The sequence below is a fragment of the Tachypleus tridentatus genome, chromosome 6 (genome assembly GCF_004210375.1).
Source record: "Tachypleus tridentatus isolate NWPU-2018 chromosome 6, ASM421037v1, whole genome shotgun sequence".
In the NCBI taxonomy this organism is placed as follows: domain Eukaryota; kingdom Metazoa; phylum Arthropoda; class Merostomata; order Xiphosura; family Limulidae; genus Tachypleus; species Tachypleus tridentatus.
Window position 1 is genome coordinate 146502521 of NC_134830.1, and position 17839 is coordinate 146520359.

Here is a 17839-nt window from a genome sequence, read left to right on the forward strand (position 1 = left end):
AGATTAAAACAGTGTCTCTGTTTGTTATAAATAATTTGATTGTCTGCTTTATGTTGGAGATCTTGTTTTTGATCTGGTATAAGGCAACCATCACAGCTGTTTTGGTCAATAAAACTATATTTAAGTGCTACCACAATATCTTTGCACTTCATAAAAGAATTTGCCTCAACAAGGGCTGTCACTCTGATTGCATTCAAAGTGCCTGCTCAGTCAAACATCTCAGAACAATTCACAAGCATATAATTGAGGAAATTAAACAGTAATTCGTTGATGGTATAATGAAGAGTAACAAAATTCTGGTCACAAATCAGATTGGTATATAGCTAACTGTTGAGGATCTATTGGGCTCTGATCTGAAAAACACATGTAGAGATAGGTAAAGATGAAGGATCATATAAAGAACCTATCAGTTACACAAGAAATAGTGTTGTTAATTATAATCAGTTTTTTTGCTGATGATGTGCCTGGTCACAACTGAGTAACCATTTTGTAATTTGAAATCTGTAAATTGTAATAGTCATATCTCATCATATGCTACATCCTGTCCAAGTTTCATCAAAAGAAAAAAAATCTTTGACTTATGTTCAGTTCCTACTACAGATATACCACCCAGTTGAAGAATTCCACTGTTAAATGTAAGCGATATTGGTTTGTCTAAATTTACAGCTAACAATTTCAGATATAAATGGAACTATCAAATTGAGGTTTATTTTTCTTCTCAATTTTGATTTTCAGCAGTTGATTTGTTCTTCTTTAGTGTTCTTTTACATTCTTGGAGATATTGATGTTAAGCAGTTTGTATTTTGTTAAGATACATGAAAAGTATCAGATAAGTATAAACTGAAAATCAGACTTCACATTTCAAAATCCCACTACCTTCTTCAAGTGGTATCTAGTTACTCCTGCCAACAATATTCTAGGATGCAACCAGCATATTTCATAAATATAACATGCTTTCAATAAGATGAATGGTATTAACAATAACATTGAATAAAAACTCTTTTGTATATCCAAACAATTTTCTGTTGTTTCCCATACTATAATCTTACTCGTCTTACAAAAATACAGTGGCTGAATGTTATTAGTCTATAATGCCATTCCCAGTTATAACCCTTAGGTGTAGTTTCCATTATGAGACTGAATTTCTTCTTGCATGCTTTTCAAAATCAATCTAGTGTATGTTTCCCAGTAGTTACTTCAACAATTTATGGAAAAGTACCCTTTTTATACATCTGTAACATGAGAATAACCAATCAAGAGCTCAGACTGTTCCCCTAGTGATTTTCTAAGCCATTTTCAAGTATTACAATGGCACTTCTTTCTTTCTATACAATTCTTCAAGTTTGTGAGTCTTTAGTCTGCTTGAAATTTTATTTTTAGAACAAAATACAGCTTAATTGTTATAGATATGTATAATAACTGAAATGTGACTACTTTCTGAAATATTAGTCCACTAAAACACAGCCAATACAGGTCAGGATTATAGAAATCGATACAGTGACATGAATGCAGATTCATTCGTTTTCCAGTGGAAATTACTTATAAGGGATATTTTGCATCAGAAATGGCTGTTGCATACCCTTCAAAAAGCAATCAATTTTGGTGATACATTATTTATCAAACAATGTCAAATTTTTTTTCCCATACATTCTTTACAACAATTGAGAGCAAGAAAACAATGAATGGATAAGTATTTTATATTGTTTTTAATGTTTATTCTTTAGGTATAAAAGTACCTAAAATATAAAAATAGGGATTTTTTGTTAGTTAAGACTATGTTAACTAAAATAAATAATAAAATATTATATAAGGCATGCAAATGTTTGTTTTGAATTTCCTGCAAAGCTACATGAGGACTGTCTGCACTAGCCATCCCTAATTTAGCAGTGTAAGACTAGAGGAAGGCAGCTAGTCATTACCACTCTCTGCCAACTCTTGGGCTACTATTTTACCACAAATAGTAGGATTGACCGTCACAGTTTAATGCCCCGACTGAAAGGGCAAGCATGTTTGGTGCTGAGTGGATTCAAACCAGTGACCCTCAGATTACGAGTCAAGTGCCTTAACCATCTGGGCGTCAAGCCTGCACACAAATGAGCAGCTCATGAGTAATATAATCTGATAGCATAATGTGAGCTGCAAACAGACAGGCTCTCACTTTATATTATAATCCAGCTTGTGTGTATCAATAATCTGAGTGTCTAATTTGTTAAAACTATAGACATTTTATTGTAGGCAACATAAAATGCAATCTGAGTGAAAGAGCACACAAAAATTAATATTTTGCAATTATTTCTTAATATTTACTTTTGAATTACAAAGTACAATTTGATGCCAAGTTTATTGTAATACATTCATAAAATAGTAGTTTAATAAAATGTTTAACACAAGTCTACAAAACATAATGCTGTACTGTGAACCCTACTCAATACTCTGAACTCTGTCGTAGGGTTTATATCTATACATCAGTACAGTTATAAAGATGTGAGTATATCTTCTTAAAAACAGTGAATAACTTACTTTTCTGATCCAATAACATCACTTAAAAAAGCAGTGGGAGCAGTATACCCTGTTCTTTTATTCTGCATTAGGGAAGTTGTTTCATAATCATCATCCTGCAAAAAAACACATTATAAACAAGACTAACAAACTAGTAAATTCAGTGATGTCGAGAAAACCCACTTGTAGAGAAATATATATGTAAAAACGGCTTGTTTGGGTTGAGAAAATTTTTTACATAGAGGAGCGAACAATGTTTTGACCTTCAGTCGTCGTCATGTTCACAAAGGTACCTCTTTCTTTGTGAACCTGGCGACGACGAAGAAGGTCAGCGTTGTTCGCTCCTCTAAAATGTTCTCAACTCAAATGAATGTTTTATATATAAACTAACAAATTATTTAGTAAGCATACAAAAGAAAGGACATAAAAACTGTTAAAATTTTGTAATTATGAATGTTTGTTAATATTATTTTACTGCATTTTTTAGATTTAGTAGCAATTTCTTAATGAATAATTTCAAAACCATAGCATACTGTAATTTTTAATAAAATAATCTCTAGACACAAGAAAACTTCACAATACAATCCAAGAATTATTTGCAAATGTTATTAATAAAGAAAATTCTGATTGGTAACTGATAAAAGTATAGCTGAAAGCAGTCAATCTACTTAAAAATGAATTCTGTTGTACAAATGAATGAACTTTTGAAGAAATATGAGAAGAATCATAAATAGATAAAAAAAAATTCGAAAAGATTACATAAGTATAAATTATTAATTTTAAAACCATTTTTCATTATCCTAACTATCCAGTAACTGAGATTAATATTAAACTGATCAATAAGATGAAAATAATCAAAATTAGTTTACGATCAACCCAATTATACAATAATTGAAATATTGCCATTATATTGCATCACAAGTTGTTTTTTTAAATTTTTGACAACTTCAAGTTTGTTGAACTTTATCAATTAATGTCACAACAAGAAAATACTTAACTAATCAAAATTAGGGGTTTCTTATTATTGGTTATTTGTACTCTGCTCATTACAGCTATCAAAATATAATTTTCAGCATCATATTTTGCTGCTTCTAGTCATCTCCCTGAAGACAAATGAATCTGTTATAGCTATCCCACATCCTATAATATAATCAATTACTTAAATGTATTTGGCTAATGGTCCAATCATTACAACAAATATCACTACCCAGCTGTAATATTAACTAAAATTACTAATACTTTCAATGGTGGCAATTTAATAACATTTCACTGTATATTAAAAAATAATAAAGATTAACAGTTAAAAATATATTACATCAGCATCTGCATCGTCATTTGCCGCAATCGGGTTACATAACCGTCAAACCTATTCTTAGTCCCTCCATATATATCTTCATCCATATATGCTCCATCAGAAGCTGCAAGAGGTACTCCTTCTCCATTTTCATCTAACGGTGCTAATCCAGCTTTCTGTGCTTGAATGGCTTTAATTTGTGCTTCAATTTCTAGTAGAAAAAACAATATATAACTTGTTTCATATTATGAACACTTTTTTTTATGAATGGCTATTACTGATTTTTACTGAATTCAAACATTTGGACAGACAGAAATTAATCTTAAATTGTGTATTTATAGCATAGCTACTTATAACATCTGCCACTACCCACAATTTTGAAATACCAAACAGACAAATCATAAGCATCTTTCCACTCCCAATAAGGAATTGCCTGCTGCTCTTATAATATGCCCACAGCTTAAAATGCAAATGCATGAAATATTTTGTGGAGAAAAATATGCAAAAGCGGCTCGTTGGGTTGAGAAAATATTTTTACGTAGAGGAACAAACACTACAAGTGGGTTTTCTCACATCACTGATTAATATTTTGTGGTATTAAACAGATTTGAACCCAAATTGGAACTTCAAAATCCAGAGTTATCACAGAGCCAACCCACACCCAACTATGATTAAAAGACATTAGTAACAGAATATTTAACACAGGCTCACATGTACTAAATAAACATCTAATTAAAATATTACATTATCCAACAAAGCTCAAACGTTAACATGGTTCATCATTTTATTCACTTGAGTGTTATTTACATAAGCAAGGAACAATTTTTGTAAATAAAACAATTGTAATTCTTTTTTGTTTCTCAAATGTTGGCAGAAATTTATAAATATTAGACATTTGAATGCTTGTAAAATTTTTCCCATGTTAAACATACAAAAAGTGTCATGTGAATTTTCTAAACAAAATATTCAAATACAATTTGAATTTGTGAACTCTTAAGAGTGATATTTATATGGTTCTAATGTCGTGTGAAAAGTAATCTCTATTAACTTCTAATTTGAAAAATAAATATACCTTGTGGCGCTTTTGAGATCTGTTTTGAAATTACTACCAATTAACTGCCATTTGAAATGAAACTATCATTGAAAATAACACCATGAGGTGCAAATATTACTTTTGATATCAGAAAAATATTATTGTAACAAGAAAAAAGCATAAATATAAGTTTACTAAAAAAGAAAAATGTTAGAATCATTTATTAACTTATCAGAATTTTAATACCAACACAAGTATTTTCCAAATTTCAACATCTAAATTGTAAATCTATTTATCATATTTAATGAGCCTGTAAAAAAAAAAAAAAAATCAGATAAGAAAAATACTACTAAACAGCTTTAAACTGTCTTAAGATGTTATCCCAGTCGTTAAGATACATAATAAATAAAAAAGGGTCACAAAAGCCTCTAAAGAACCCACTAGTTAAGCATGCAGTTTCAATAATATAACAAATCTATGCAAATGCACCCAAGGTCAGCTGATATTTGGTATCAACTGTGATACTGATCATGAAGGTCTGAACCAATTTGAAAAATTAAGTTAAATAAATGACAACTTTCCAAATTAAAAGCTTTTAAACAGTCTCAACAGAAAATTCCAAACCTTGCTAACACTAAAACCAATGTTTTACCAAGTTTGAACAAATGGTCAGTATTTGATAAACAACTGGTCAACTTTGGATAATAAAAAAATTTACGAAATTCTATTTTTGTTAAGCTTCTGCATGGAAACACAAATCAAAATATATTTTATGAAAAAAAATGGCAACATTCAAAAACTCAAGATGTGGTAGAAATGATATCCAGCAGCTACACACTGACCTAATAAGAACATGTCTCTGCCAGAAAGGAAAAGTAGAACTGATGTTTGAAGTATGGTGAAAGATTGGAGATAGTAACCAGAGAAGGAAAAATAGCCAACTGATTAAGGTAAGGCTTAATATTAACTACTGTTTGAGACAACTAAAAACCTCACTGGACAGTGCCCAACTTAAATCTTTGAGCTGTCTAACATACATTTAATACCCTGGAGCAGACCCTTACTCAAAACAGCATTGTAGACTACACTAAACATAATGTTAACTCCAAAAAGTAAATAAGGTTGGGCTAGCTTTGCCTCTCTCAAGGTCAATTCAAATTACCTGCATGAATGACAAATACATATCACCAGTGTGTGTGTGTGTGTAAATGGGCAGTGATTAAGCACTGTGTTGCCTAATTAAATAACAAGTTCAGTAGTATTAATATGTGTGAATACCAATGTAAGTCTGGTCTTACTACAGACTGTATTTGGCAGGCAGACCAAGATAGTTAGAATGAAAACGTTGAATGTTATTAACCAAAACCACTGTTCTGTTTAAATATTTTACAGACAACTGACTATTTTCTGCTAAAGATACTATGTAACAAAACATCCCTGGAAGTAATACTAATTGAGTCTTTTTATGAAGATCTATAGCCTTTTTGAGAAAACCTATATATCCTTCCAGACAACCTGAAAAGTTTCTTAAAATCATGCCTAGGAAGGTTTTGGAAGATGAATGTATGACAGGTATTCCACAGAGGAAGACATGGAAAAAGACTTCTAAAGAAAGAGTAGAAGGGATATCCTAGACTTATATGACAAATCCAGTTGGTCAAAGGAGAGAGAAAAAAAAAAAAAAAGCACTGTGAAGAAAGGTTCCATTGAATTAAGAAGCTTAACTTAAAATCATAGAAGGAAGCTGTGCAGGCAAGATAACAATGATAAAAAAGGAACAGGACACAGAAGTTTATCTGGATCAGACTAGGAACAGAGATGAGAAGTGAAGAGAAATCGATGGAAATGAAATATTCCTCTCCTGAGCCACCAAAGTTCTGTGCAGGAATGATTGATCCAGATAAAGCAAATCATATATGGATTGCAAAAGAGTATGTCAAACATCATTGGTAAATAACTTAAGACAGATGGCACCAACAGGTGAAGATGAAAAGGAATTAAGTCCAAAGGGATGGGTGATACATGGAACAGGAGGCCAGAGGCTTAAATAGAGGGAGGGTAAGGAAGTAAAAAATAAAAGTAGCATTTCAATCAGAAAGTACCTCCCAATAGAGAGGTCAAGTAATCGGGAAGAAATGTAACTTCAAAAAAAAATGAAAGAAGAGTAAAACACTGAACAGTACTTGGAAAAAGGGAATGTATTGCAAAAAGGCTGCACAACAGCCTGTAATGGATGAAATCACTACAATGAAATAGACAGATGATGAAATAAACTAGTAGAGGGTCAGTGGGCCAAGAAAGAGAAACTACACAGCAGAGTGACCACTTGTATTGGTGAACTACGAGGAATGAAGGGCAAACAGAAGAAAAGGTACACTACTTGCATGAATAAACTATCTCCTCCCAAGGGACCAGATAAATTCCATGTATGAAGGGCAGGATGTAGGGCCCGTGACCAAAGTTGACAGAGGAATGATGTCAGAGGAAAAGCTAATGGAAGGATTGTTTAGATCTGAACTAGAAGTGAAACCCAGGGTTGTAACAGTCAGAAAGATACAACTAGAAGGACTTGACAAGAAGTAGGTTACACAAACTACACACTGGTTCATCAGTTCCAGATAAAAGAAAATGATGAGTTAAAAAACTGTGACCAATGCTTAATCCAGTTAGAACAACTTCCTCTTTCTGATCCTTATGGAAGCAAGACAGCCAAAGTCCAATATTGGGTTTCATTTGGAAAAGCTTGTTTTCGCATTACTCACTCCAAGTCAACTGCCAGCTGGCATTGAGCTGAGCCTTGAATTCAGGATCAAAGTCCACGTATGGAAGAGGCATAGTGGTGATAGTGCCAGAGCATATACACTTAGCTGTGGTGTCGGCAAGCTTGTTCCCATGAATAACAACGTAGCCTGGTATCCAGAAAAACTGGATAGAAGTGGATGAGAATTGGGCCAGTCAGTTTTGAACATTGGCAAGAACAGGGTGTGAACTGACATAAAGCGATTTCAAAGCCAGTAGAGAACTAAACGAGTCAGTATAAATAGTGCAATTTAAGTACTGCTTAGCTTCTATGTGATCCATGGCAAGAGAAATGGCATATAGTTCAGCAGTGAGCACACAACTGTGGAGGGATTCTGAGCGCAACCACTGATCTGCAACAAACCATGGCAGAGCCCACAGAGTTACCTGATTTGGAACCATCCATATAAATTGGAATGGAAAGATTGTTTGAAAGATGTTCAGTAAATAAAAGACGGTACTTCCAATCGGGAGTATCTGCTTTTCTCAGATGACTTTAAGAAAGGTCACATTTGGGGAATGTAATGAGCCATGGTGAGGTGGGCTGACCAGTGGATTCTGAAATGTTATCCAGGGAGAGACCCAATTCATCCAATTGCACCTGGATGCAAAGGCCAAAAGGAGCAATGGCAGATTGTCTGTTTTGAAAGAGTAAGGCCCACTTAGGAAGGAAAACACATCCCAAGTGGGACGCTGTGGTAAGGAAAGTTTCAAGAATACAGTAAAGACAGTTGCAACGGCGAAGGTGCAGAGAAGGTTCACTTGGGCTCTCCGCACCTCCCAGTTCAGAGTCAAGTCCTTGATGATGAATGGGGTCCAGCATCTTTAAGGCCAAGGGTCTGGCAGAGCCATAGACCATTGATCTATAGTCGAGTTTTGAACGGATAAGAGCACAACATATTTTTAAAACAGAACATCGATCCACTCCCCAACTGGCGGTAGAGAGGACACGGAGGATGTTCAGTGCTCTTGTGCATTTAACCCGTAGCTACTTTAAATGTGGTATAAAGGTCAACTTACGGTCAAAGATAAGCCCCAAGAACTTGGTCTCAGGGACCACTGGCAGCGAAACTTCACCGATACGGAGTTCAGGATCAAGATGGATACCCGTTGGCAGCAAAAGTGCATGCAAATTGTTTTAGAGAGAGAAAAACTAAAGCCATTCGCCGTAGTCCACTTTAGTATACGATTGAGGGCAGTTTGTAGTTGCCACTCAATACATCTTATGTTCGACGACTGACACGAGATGTGAAAGTTGTCGACATAGAGCCCGTTTGCAACAGTAAGAGGGAGTTGTTCAGCAATGGCAGTTATCTTTATACTGAAAAGTGTGACACTCAAAACACAGCCCTAAGGGACCCCAAGTTCCTGTACAAAAGAACGGGAAAGTGTTGAACCCACACAAACTTGGAATCTCCTGTCCATTAAACTTTTTTTTAATAAACATGGGTAAATGGCCACGTAACCCATATATATAGAGGTCTCGCAAAATGCCATACCTTCATGTTGTGTCATAAGCCTTCTCAATGTCAAAGAATATTCAAACAAGATGTTGGCATTTGAGAAAGGCTTCTCTGATTAATGTTTCAAGTCGAATTAGGTGGTCCGTGGTGGAATGCTGTCATTGGAACCCACACTGGGTGAGCAAGAGGAGGTTGTTTGATTCGAGGAACCAAATAAGACGAGCATTAACCATCCTCTTTAAGGTCATACAGAGACAGCTTGTCAAAGCAATGGGATAGTAGTTTGAAGGAATCTTGGGATCTTTCCCAGGTTTAGAGAAAAGTAAGATAATAGCCTGGTGCCAGGCATCAGAAAAAACATTCTCCTGCCAGATCCGGTTAAAAACAATTAGAAGAATATCAAGAGAAGCAGGAGAGAGATTGTGCAGCATGTCATAGTGTACATCATCAGGTCCAACAGATGTACTACCAGACTGATGAAGGGCCATTTTCGGTTCCACCAATGTAAAGGGACGATTATAGTCAAAGAGACAGTCAGTTCGAAAGGAAAGAGGCGAACGCTCTGCCCGAGTCTTGATGGCCTAGAAGGTGGAGGAACAAGCAGAAGTGCTAGATACCTGGCAAAATCTTTCACCTAGAGTATTGGCGATGCTCCGGACATCAGCTACCTCTTGGCTATCAAAAAGTAAGATCGAGAGGGGACAGAAATGTAGTGCCCACTGACCTTTCGAATCCTGTCCCATATGACCTTGGAACTTGCGGTAGAAGATATGCTTGTTGTGAACTTAATTCCACGATTCCTTCTGGCTTTGGCGTGTTACCCACCTAGCATGTGCATAGGCCTACTGGAAAACGATATGGTTAGTGTGGGATACCTATGGAAAGTATCCCAGGCCCATTTTTGAGCCTTCCATGCCATAAGGTAGACAAGATTCTTTCATTGATGTAAATATAGTGGAAAACATGTCAAGGTTTTAGGAATACATTGAGCAACTGCTTGGATAATACAGTCAGTTACTGCTGCCACATAGTCAGTTATTGATGGCTTACAGACAATGGCAGGATCAAGTTTTGTGAGAGCAGTGAAAGAGGGCCAGATTGCATGATCCAGCTTCTACCAGGGTACACAGGTCAGGTGGCATCAACCACGGCCAATCTCTCTCAAAAGTATAGGAAAATGATCACTGCCTTGTGGATTATTGTCAACCTTGCATGAAAAATGGGAGAATAATTAAGGTGAGCAAATTGAGAGATCAATAGCAGTAAAGGACTGATTAGGTGCATGAAAACACATAGAAGAACCACTTTGAAAAGAGAAAGGTTGTGATCAGAGAGCATATGCTCTACGGAGCAACCCCCTCCTATCAATATCAGCGCTTCCCTAGAGTGTATGATGTCCATAAAGTCCTCCAGGATTAAAAAAAAGAGATGGTAACTGTTCAATAAGAGCATCAAGGTCTGACTGATCATAGGTCTTTCCAGATGACAGGTGGAGAGAAAAAATAGTAATGATACAACCAAAGGAAACATGGATGACTATGGCCTCCAAGGGTGTTGTGTGGCAAAGACAGGGTGGGCACATGCTGATCAACCAACAGTGCCACCCTTCAATGCACTTGTCCATCACACAGCCATTTCTGTACAGAGAAAACTGCCGAAAGGTGACTGTATCGGAAGGTTTCAGAAATGATTCTTGTAAGAAAAAGACATACAGGATGGTAGGAAACAATCAGTGTTTTGATGTCGTCCAGATTAGAACGTAAACCTCGGCAGTTCCATTGTATCAAGGTGACCATTTTTAATGACGGGTAAGCGAAGTGGTTGGAGAACCCTTCTCTTTACAACTACGTCTTTTTTCCTTACTGTCCTTATTCGAGGGAGTTCTATCGATCTCCATGGATCCTGTCCTGGGTCGACTGGGCAGGTCTTTGTTGTTGGAAGGGGATTCTAGTGACTGAGGACACAAACGAATGATTGTTTTGCATCTTGGGGTGGGAGAAAAAGATATATCTGAAGAAATGTCTGTATTTGGAACCAAAGGATGTGGATCTTGGGGTTTGTTGGAATGTATGGGAGGAACAGAGATGGGTGTAGAAGTTGATTCATCAACCTTTTTAACCATGGAGGTCAAAAAGCTTTTCATATGTTTTGAAAACAATTCTCTTGGAGGTACAGAGAGATCTGTCTGCACTCCCACTGTAGATGTGGAACAAAGTGCAGCAGCATATGTCCAAAATGAAGTGGCGGACAGCAATTTCCGAGCCTCAGGATAACTAATGTTATGAGTCGTTTTCAAACGCTGCACCTTGTTCCTCCAACCATTTCAGGCAAGAACGAAAGTAGGAAGGGTGAGAACCATTGCAGTTGACACAATATGGGTCCATGTCACACTTATAGGCATCATGGTCCTTGCCACCACAGCAAGCACGTCACATAACTACGACATGACATCTTTGAGTGGCCGAACTTCTGACATTGGAAACATCGGGGAGGGTTTGGAATGTACAGCCATACCCTGCAATTTAGATAACCTGCCTTGATGGTGGCAGGTGCACGTGGTGATGTAAATGTCAAAACGAGGATATCTGTCGGCAGTGTAACTCCATCTTTGCGAGTGGAAATGTACCTCACTGCAGAAACTCCTTGAGTGGAGAAACCAGCAAGAATCTCCGACTCGGGGATGTTCTTCAAATCCCTCTCAGCAATAACTCCTCCTGATGAATTCAAGGTAGCATGAGGGGGTAACCTCAGTAGGTATATCCCCAACTGCCCTTGAATTCAAGAGGAGTTCACCGTGTTGGGATGTGGATGTTTCAACTAATATGTCTCTAGATCGAAGCTTCTTTACTGACTTTGGAGAGCCAGCAACCAGCAAGTCCCTCTAGTCCCTTCTGAATAAAAAAGGGGGACATTTCCCCTAAAGGTTTTTCTGAAAGAGAATGTAATATAAGAAAATAAGGTACATGTGTTACAGATGTTGAAGATTGCTGCTCAGAGTCTTCAAGACGTGGTTGTTTACCTATTGACTGTTTTTTCACTATTTTATTTAAATTTTTCATAGGAGGATCTACAGGAAAAAAGGAAAATTTTGGTACCCAATGATCCCACCCACTATGGAGCCCTATGAGGGGACGTACTACAATGTCATGCAAGGACATTGCAGCAATGCCAGGGTTCTGTGAGCACTATACCCAAACACCAGCATCAAACACAATGTCCATAACACCCGTTGAGAACTTCCAACACTGGTACTTGGTTGACTCTAGGTCAAGTGGACCAGCCGACTGACCCCCAAGGGGAGCCACCCAAAGGCTTCCCATCTACAGGAATTCAAGGCCAAAGTGGTGTGTTAGGGTCGGACCCTTCAACCACCAGGATCCTCTCCTCCCCTTCACAGGTCGCCATGCACAGCAAACACGTGGGTGGATGTATAGATCCCAGAGGAGGTCACCAGAAAGAACAGAAGCTTCCCAGGGAGGTCCCCTCACCACGTACAGGAATCCACACCAAGGGGTTCAGCCACTAAATATGAAGTTTCAAATTTGCATATAAAAATTCAACATTTCATATGCAAGAGCCTAATAGTTTTACATTAGTAAGCATATGTTCATAAAATTTGACAGATTATCAGAACCACCATATAAAATTAGCAAATAAATATAAATTATGCCATTACTGATCTAGAATTACTACTACAGAGTTCTAAATAATCACACATACAGTTATTTATTTTCAGATGCTTTTCCACCCTGTATAATACTTATTCGGGACTGTATCATTTTTAAATTTTGGCAAGCAGGGAAATTTGCTGGTATACCTTACTTAACAGAAATCTTGGCCACCTAACTTCCCATGGCAAATTTGCAAGTATTACTCACGTTAGTCATTTCAAGTTAAGTAAGTGTAGGCTGTCTAATTACAGCACTCTGTGACCTGTTGCAAGCCATGTTGTAAAGCTTTAGCTTATTGTAAACTTAAAATTGGCAGGTTAACAGTCTGTACCTAGCCAGTTTACATAGAAAATTGATAAATTTATAGCAACTTATTTTATTATCAGCAAAGATTAAAGTTTAAAAAAATTATATATATATTTTTTACTTCCTTGCCTTTTGACAATCAACTGCTTGAAGGATCATGAGATGAAGTATGGAGGAAAACAAACCTCCCTTCTCTACCCTGTATTATCATCAGAAATGTTCAATTTGTCTACTCTTATTATTTAGAACCCTACTATTATTTGGAACTATATAGATTATAAAAGAAAACAACAAATGTTTATACTAAACATTTTAAATATAATTACATAATACAATTATATAGATTAATTTGTATTATATTAACCTTTCAGCTATGCCTGACTAACAATAAAGTTATAATGATGAGGTGCATGTCATTCATGTCAGCATATCCATTAATATAAAACTAACCTTTTGTCTTTACAAAGTGACCTATCTTCACTGTACTTTACTGAACTCATATTTTGTAAAATATGATCATATTTCAATTATTCTTTATACGTATCTATATTATTACTCTTCACAAATAAATTAAAAACTTATTTTTCTCAAAACACAGAACAGTAAGTATAACAAAAATTATATTTTCTAGCTACAATGACTTTTGTATCCATTTGCTGCTTGCCACAGGTTACTAAGCCTTTAAGTTTTACACATGGAGGATGTGAAGTTAAAATAATTTTAAGGTTTATTACACACATACTTGAATAACCAAATAAAATTATTTCATTGGCACTATTATAATTTATTACATTTAGTAAGTAAGCTATATTTTTATCTAAAAAATTACAAAATTTCAACAGGCTCAAGAATCAACTTACAAGCATGTATGTTTGTCTCAAACAAAAGAGAGAACAGTTATATACGAAAGTGGCTGAAAAACCACTAAGGAGGCATTCTCATCTTTCAGTTGGTTGGTCACTTAAGGGACCACTTCCAAAATAGAAACAGGACCAGTGTGTGCAATTCACTAAATGTAGTGATAGCTCAGCAAAGATAAAGGTTATTTTAAATTCTAGATTGGTAATTTGAGTTCCTAATTTGTATAAAACTACATATTTTTTATTTTGACATCACAAACACCTAATTTGAACCGGTGCTGCATTCAACATACTACACAACACACAAAAATGTTTAGGACTGTGTTTAACATTTTCTTTTCAGTTACAAAAAATAAATAATATATCAAATATTTATCAGCCATTCCTTTAAACTGCACTAAATGTAATATCTGAAGAAAACCCATTACAAAAATAAACCATATAATTAGAGTAATAAAACTCTCTTAGCTGAAGATGAATCCTATTCTGCATTAATATACATTTATGCCTCACAGTATTACCATTCTCACCTTTAACTATGGAAAAAAATGGATAACTCCACTATTCCCTTTATATCCTTAAACATCTCAATCAGATACTCTCTAACAGTTCCTTTTACAATACCTTTTCAATCCCAGGTGTCATTCTAATATCCCTCTTTTAGGTAACACGCCTGAACTGAATATGACACTCCAAATGAGGCCTAAACAGGTGTTTGAAAACTACTTGATATTAAAGTGTTAAAACAGACCTCTTCATCTGAAATTGCAGCCAAATATTTATACTGATATAGTGAAGAGCTACATCTTTTTTAATATAAAAACATAATGCACTTTCTTTTCAGATCTTTCATTAATACCATGCAGTGGTGGGCAACTAAAGACCAGAAGGGTGAGTATAATTCCTGGTCCTTGTTTCACTTTTACCCTACGTTATTACTTGTAAACTGTAACCACCAAGTACTCATTAGAACATGTTACGCTCTTTTCAGATCCTTAGCATTTTATTATTTAATAATCCTTGTGAAACCCAAAGTGCTATGGTTTTCTTACATTGAAGTTGCCTACCCCTACATGGAATTAATCACAAGATCTAAAAGGAAAATGCATAATGTGCTTAAGTAGCCTTTACATCAAAAGCAGTTCACTAGATAGGATATTACCAGACTTGTATAAATTGCTGATAGTGTTTCAGTAACTGTCCTTTCCATTTATTTATTTTACAAGTCATGTTGCATATTATCTTTAAAAAATTAGTTATTCAATTGTAACCCCTCATTTGCATTTAATCTTAGTAAATCATACAATGTTTCTATAAAAGAGTACACAAAGTCATGATACCTTCTAAGATTTACACAACCTTTATACTTATGTTAATGAGAAACCTATTTCTTTAAAAAATATTAAGAATTATTACACTTATTCAACTTACTGTAAGCAAAGGTTACATGCAGTTTATATTTGTCAAAACTGGTGTTTTGACAGTTTTTCTAGTATTTCATCAACTGTAAGTACTACTTTTGCTATTTCAGTACTTAGCACTTGTAGTTTCTACAGGTTTGATTTGAGTTTAAGCATATTACAATGTCATGAAAAGTGCTTCGCACATTAAATGACATTTATGATGGTTAACTTAAACTTCAGGTTATGTCTGCAGACAATGAAGTTTCACAGAATATCACAATCACCAAAATCATAAATTGATGAAGACTAAAGATTATAATCAAGCCTAAAAGTAAGTTCGATTTGAATATTTTTCTAATAAATACGTAACTAATATCTAAAATATTTAAAGTAAAACGATATTAACCAATTGCCTAGCCAACATTTTTAATACCCAAAGTAATACCAATCCCAGTAATAGCAAAATATGTTTACCTTCAATTGTTTTCGGGGCAGCAGCCGCCATGTTCTTTCCCAAAATACAGCCTAATCGAACTTATGTTTAGTTAGTAAGGCTTATTCACTGAAACAGGATGTTTGCTTGATAAAATTTTCACTTTTAAAGTAATGGGCAACTAATGAACTACAGACAGTATTTTATGTTAACTACAATAGATATATATATTTAGTTAAGTTACACGTTCCTTATTTTCCAACGCATCACAAAGTTGAAAATTATGCCTTTTCTCTGAACCTAATATGGCGACAAAGCAGCGTAGCTATCATTGACCAATGAAATTTATCAACCTGACGTAGGTATAAGGCGGGTAGTCAATGTTTCATACCGCTTTGTGGCATTTCCCTATGAATGTGATATATCAAAGTTTTAAGGAAAGCATATTAAAAAAATATTCAAACCTAGATTCCACATGCTACAAAGTTCAAACAATAATTCAGACCTCTCTCTCATAATGACATAATATGTCCGAAATTAAATCATATATTAAAAATTAAAAATACTCTCCCAGGAAAAGACTCAATAAAAAACATAGTAATTTAAAACCATTCAGACAAATACTTTACATATCTGACTGTTCTGTGGAACTTATCGTTAAAAACGGGATACTGCCTTAAACACTAGAAGTCTACAATCATCACTGTTATCTTGAAATCGTCCCCTTATGGCTAGGTGGTTAGAGCTCTCGAATCTAAGAGTCGCGGGTTCAAATCCCCGTCACACCGAACATACATGTTTGTATTTAAATCGTAGGAACGTCACAATGTTACAGCCAATCTCACTATTCTTTGGTAAATGGGTAGCCAAAAAATTGGTGGTGGGTGGTGATGACTAGATGCCTTTCCTCTTGTCTTACAGTGCTAAATTAGGGACGGCTAGCACAGATAGCCCTCGTGTAGCTTTGCGCGAAAATAAAAAACAAACATCTCAAAATGAACTACTGGTCTATAAAACCAACTAGTTAGAAACCAATAATTCTTCTAACCTCACATGCAAATTATTGAAAAAATAATCGCTAATGGATCTTTGTTTTATTTAGAAATTAATAAAATTTCTTTGACCTACAAAATGCAGCACATCATAAACGACGATTACAGATCTATTCAAATAAAAATTATTACTATTATTTGATCAATCGATTGATTTGCTAACGAAAACTATAGGAACATTAAAGAAATTACATTTTGTTTTTGTCTATTTTTCATTTTTGCATCATCCTTATTATTTTGGACATGCACTTAATTATTTATATATAGAGAAAAATGAACTAAATAGCTGAGTAGGATACATAAAATAATATTAAGAAAGCTAGAGCTTTGAGGCTTAAAAATAAAATTGGATTTAAAAAGTATTTTTTTTAATTTTTATGTATAAGTGAATTGTTACAAGATATTAATAACATATTATGACTTAAAAATAAATATTAAAAGCACCAAGTATTCAACGATCAAAGTTCACGTTTTGTTATTGTCTTTACATTTTCAGAATTGAAAAAGTATTGGTAGTGTTCTCATTTTATGGTTAAAAACTTTTTTTTAGCTTAATCACAAGCGATTCTAGTACTCTAAAATTTAAATCTAGGAATAGAGATAATGCTGGAAAACTGGAAGAGGGCCCAACATCCCCTTTATTTAAATAATGGTTAACAGTACTCCTGCTATTTAAAACATAACGCTGTGTCACTTGGTGTTTCATTCGGTTCTAGATAACTTGACTCTACCTGAAAAAATAAAAGTGACCAACATTAAAATGGCATTTATTAAAGAATATTAAAAGTGATGCAAGTTATGAGTTATTGCTTGTTAAAATTTAATCTTGTTGTCTGGATTATATTCAGCAAGAACAACTGAGAGCCATTTCTTCATATCTGTGTATTCTCGTCTTTTTGTTATTGTCATGCAGATACTCTTTGTGTAGCTTTGCTCGAAATTCAAAAAACAAACGGAACCTTTTAGCTTGAAGTTTAGTTCATTGATTTATTTCCTTTTTTCTGTAGTTCCCAAGGTTAGAACATG

At 34.9% G+C, this 17839-nt stretch overlaps 1 protein-coding gene across 1 annotated transcript; it reads right to left on the reverse strand.

The window, feature by feature from the left end:
• Positions 1–2520: 2520 nt before the first annotated feature.
• LOC143251491 (splicing factor 3B subunit 1-like) lies at positions 2521–16081 on the reverse strand. The gene is made up of 3 exons (XM_076502774.1): positions 15803–16081; positions 3815–4004; positions 2521–2615 (listed from the first exon to the last, which is right to left on the reverse strand). The coding sequence occupies exons 1-3, from the start codon at positions 15831–15833 to the stop codon at positions 2588–2590; spliced, it is 249 nt and encodes an 82-aa protein (XP_076358889.1). The 5' UTR covers positions 15834–16081; the 3' UTR covers positions 2521–2587.
• Between the last annotated feature and the right edge of the window lie 1758 nt (positions 16082–17839).

Coding starts and splice junctions, on each gene's coding strand:
- LOC143251491 (XM_076502774.1), bottom strand. CDS start 15,833: ATGGCGGCTGCTGCCCCGAAAACAATTGAAG. Junction 4,005..15,802: donor TGCCCCGAAAACAATTGAAG/GTAAACATATTT, acceptor TTTTTCTACTAG/AAATTGAAGCACAAATTAAA. Junction 2,616..3,814: donor ATGACGATGCAGATGCTGAT/GTAATATATTTT, acceptor GTTTTTTTGCAG/GATGATGATTATGAAACAAC.